Source organism: Carya illinoinensis, chromosome 1 (assembly GCF_018687715.1).
Source record: "Carya illinoinensis cultivar Pawnee chromosome 1, C.illinoinensisPawnee_v1, whole genome shotgun sequence".
NCBI lineage: Eukaryota > Viridiplantae > Streptophyta > Magnoliopsida > Fagales > Juglandaceae > Carya > Carya illinoinensis.
Genome location: NC_056752.1, coordinates 1,230,221 through 1,234,127, shown reverse-complemented (window position 1 = coordinate 1,234,127; position 3,907 = coordinate 1,230,221). Strand labels below are relative to the sequence as shown.

The window sequence follows — 3,907 nt, the reverse complement described above, 5'->3', positions numbered from 1 at the left end:
TCATCATGTGTTTTTGACTCTCATTACACTTAAAAAAATATATATGTTTGAGGCAATGATGTGGCCCAGGTATTGGACGGTCTAGTTTTTTTTATATGAATGGTGGCCACGCACGTAGAATATAGACTATACGGTTCGTTCTCTCTCTCTCTCTTCCCCCCCTCCCCCCCCACCCCAACACACACACACACACACACACATATATATGCTTAACTTTTTTTCTTTTATAATGCACTCGTGCTCAACTAGATGCAACTGGACCACCTGAAATCGAGCAAAGTGATCGATCGTCTTTCTTGCCCACTATCCATCCATATATACCAACCTCGAAGACTCCGACCTTCTTGCTCTTAGCTATGGAGTCCCTTTGCCCACATAAGACAACAGCCAAGAATACCAACCATTTCGCCCAGCCAACATGCACCGACCTTCTTTGTTTCTTCTGTACCTTGATCAATGAGCCAGACCCATCACTTAGAAGAGTGAAAATCTCCAAATTCTTTGAAGAAATGCCTCTCAGAGAAGACCCAGAACATATTCTAGCTCTAAGTGGACTCTGGAACATCGCCATGACACAAATCGATGACCCAGAATTCCCGTCTCTTGGCATCTTTGAGTGCATGGCAAAACTAATCCGCAAAGGCATCAACCACCGAGACTGGCTTCTCAAGGACCAGAACATCTACATCCCCTACTATGCAGCGCATATCATCGGCTCCTATACCATGAAAAACGATCGGTTTGCGGAAAGTGCAATTAACTCAGGCGTGATATTGCCATTAATGGAACTTTTACGAGGTAAGATTACTTGGGTCGAGAAAAGAGTGGCGGTTCGAGCAATTGGCCACCTGGCCAGCCATGCGAGAACTTTTGAAGCCATTGCTGCACATGAAGTGGAGATCGTGGAATTAACCATGAGGATAGCCTCCACATGCCTCGACGAGGTCTACGATAAGTTCGTTGGCGTGACAGACTCAAAGAGGTTGAAGTACCACAGTGACCTGCTGACTAGAGGGCTTGGAGGGTTGGAGCTTGAAAACAGAAAGGCAGAAGAATGGGCTAGCCAACTTCAATGCTGGTCTCTTTTTCTCCTAAACTGCTTTGCATGCAAAGAAAGATGTCTCAGTTTAATCTGCAAGAAAGAATTCTTGAAGGATTTGCGTGGAATGTGGGGAGGTTTGGCAATTCGGGCCTCGCCTGGAGGAATAGGACTCATTAGAACTCTTTGTCAGACAAAAACTGGAAGAAGAAGTGTAGCAGATTTGAAAGAAGTCACAGAGAGTCTTTGCAGCGTTTCAAGATCCTCGGATGACTGTCAGTACACGGCCATTGATTGTCTCTTGCTAATTCTTAAAGACCCAGATACAAGATATAACGTCATAGATATTGCAGCTCCAATTCTTGTCGATCTTGTCGAACTTGGAGATACTGGAGGAAGACCAAAGCTAGGAGACACAATCACTCAGGCACTCTTACAAGACTATCATAAGATCAAGTATGGTAATTTAAAGTTGAAGAGCAAAAGAGCTGAGAAAGCATTAGGAGAAATATGGGACTTGAAGGTTGAAAGGAAAAAGGAAGAGAAGCTGATGTCCAAAGAAGAAATTAGGGAGAGAAAGCTCTTGGTAGGAAAGCTTAAAAGGGATGGAAATGTAGGGTTTTGGTCAGGGGACATTGCAAAGGCTAAGATGCATTACTCAGAGGCTTTGAATTTGTGTCCAATAAAGATGAGAAAAGAGAGAGTTGTTCTCTATAGCAATAGAGCTCAATGCTTCTTACTACTGAGGAAACCAGACGCAGCCATAAGTGACGCAACTCGAGCTCTCTGTCTATCCAGTGCGGTGACTCCTCACTGTAAGAGCCTGTGGAGGAGATCGCAGGCTTACGACATGAAAGGATTGGCTAAAGAGAGCTTGATGGACTGCTTAGCGTTTGTCAGTGACTACTTGAACTTGAAGCCTGGGAAGTCCTCCTCCAAGCGTGCAAAGATCCCCTACTATGCGGCACGTGTGATCAACAAGCAGATGAATGCCACTTGGACTTTTGTACCTTCAAAGTTAAAAAAAGCGTCAGAAAGAAGTAGGAAAAGTAGAAGAGTTTGAGGACCGGTACTACCATCAACCATGTGACAAAGAAGATGAAATTCAGGAGGAGATGGAAGAAAGAAAGGCCGCCTCGGTAAGTCTATCTTCTAGATAGTCTCCGGATTAGGTTGAAAATTGAATGAAAGAACTGAAGGGAGAAATATAGTTTTTACCCTTCTCAAATATTATTTTTACTTGATACTTGGTTTAGCAAACTATATATCATCGCTTGCTCCAATTAGCTAGACGAATAACGTACATTATTAAAACGTGCTAATTTTTTAAAGTTATATATCATATTATGTTAATAATATATGTACAAGAAATGTTTGTACATAATATATATATTTACTCTTTTTTTTTTAGAAGAACATTTACAAACAGAGAAAAAAATGATAATCATTATCTACCTAGACTATCTGAATCTAATGACTCTTCTGGACTCCAATATCAATATAAACTTTAATATTTCATTTAATTCTAATCATTAAAATGATTCATATTACAACTTTTATACAATTTAATAATACAGTATATTAGTTTTGAGTTAGTGATTTTTTATAAATGATATTTGTAATCTTAGAGTGCATAAGTGCCACGTAATTCCTATCGAAAAAGTGATCAGTAAATACGAAACCTACATGAAGAAAAATTTAATTTTTTAATATTAGACCCCACTTTTTTTTAGAATGATTGCGCGATGTTTATATATTCTACGACTGTATGTAATATTACTTATAATTTTTATACTTAAAAATTATCCAACGCGATGTAAAACCATGCTCATTTGAAAATAGATAATTAAAAAAAAAAAAAGTAATGATACACACACAACACTTTACACATGATGTAAAATGAAAGTATTTTTGTAAAATGATATTATTTTTATTTGATATTTTACAATAACACCCCTCATTTTATAATATGATCATTGTGAAATATGTTACGAAATGTATGATATGACTATCATTTTTCAAAAAAACAAAAAATTATGCTCACACCCTTGCTGCATGGATCCCAGCATTTTATGTTTTATTGCTAATTGATCGGTGATAGAAAATATGATTGGCTCTCCATCCTCAGGTTAAATTGGGTCGTAGATTGAAGAGTGGCTCAAAATCTAAATAAAATGGATAGCCGTATTTCTTTATTGTAAAATGCATATTAAAATTGTAAAGGAGTTTAGTAGAAAAGTCGAAAGAGACAAGTAAAGGAAAATCATTAATCACTCTATAAGATGAAAATAAATCTATTTTCCTCTCTAATGATTTACTAATTATAAATGGTAGCAGACCTTACATCTTCAAAGCTCTTTTTCTTTTTATATTAAGGTCAATAAATCAAGTAGATCAATTAAAAGTTGTTAATCCTGGCTATTAAAAGTTGAGAAACTTTGGGGCCGTGCGATCTCTAATCAAGTAGATTTCCAGTTAGGTAAACAAGTTGGAGAAGTGCTACTAGCCTACCATGGTCTGGCTGTCTGAAATTTTAGACAATGACATGGCTGCGTGAACAGTGGAATTTTTGATCCAGCAATATATATATATATATATATATTTCCTTTGGATTCTTCAGATCACTACGATTAAAAACCATTAATCTATAACGAATATAAAACCTACAAGGCTCCGCCAAATCCACGGGATAATCTTGCTTTAGACCCAAATTAGATTTGATGGATATCGCAATCCCACCTAACACACTAAATTGTGCTTTTACGTAAGCCATAAAACATAAATATAAAGGTATAATGAAACATCTGATAGGGAAATATGTATATATTTATATGTTTTTAAAACGATAGTGTGGTTCGACCAGGCAGC

At 37.3% G+C, this 3,907-nt stretch overlaps 1 protein-coding gene across 1 annotated transcript; it reads left to right on the top strand.

The window, feature by feature from the left end:
* The first annotated feature begins 240 nt into the window (after positions 1–240).
* LOC122304739 lies at positions 241–2,278 on the top strand. The gene has a single exon (XM_043117008.1). It carries the CDS (start codon positions 357–359, stop codon positions 2,100–2,102), a length of 1,746 nt encoding a protein of 581 aa, XP_042972942.1. The 5' UTR covers positions 241–356; the 3' UTR covers positions 2,103–2,278.
* The last annotated feature ends 1,629 nt before the right edge of the window (positions 2,279–3,907 follow it).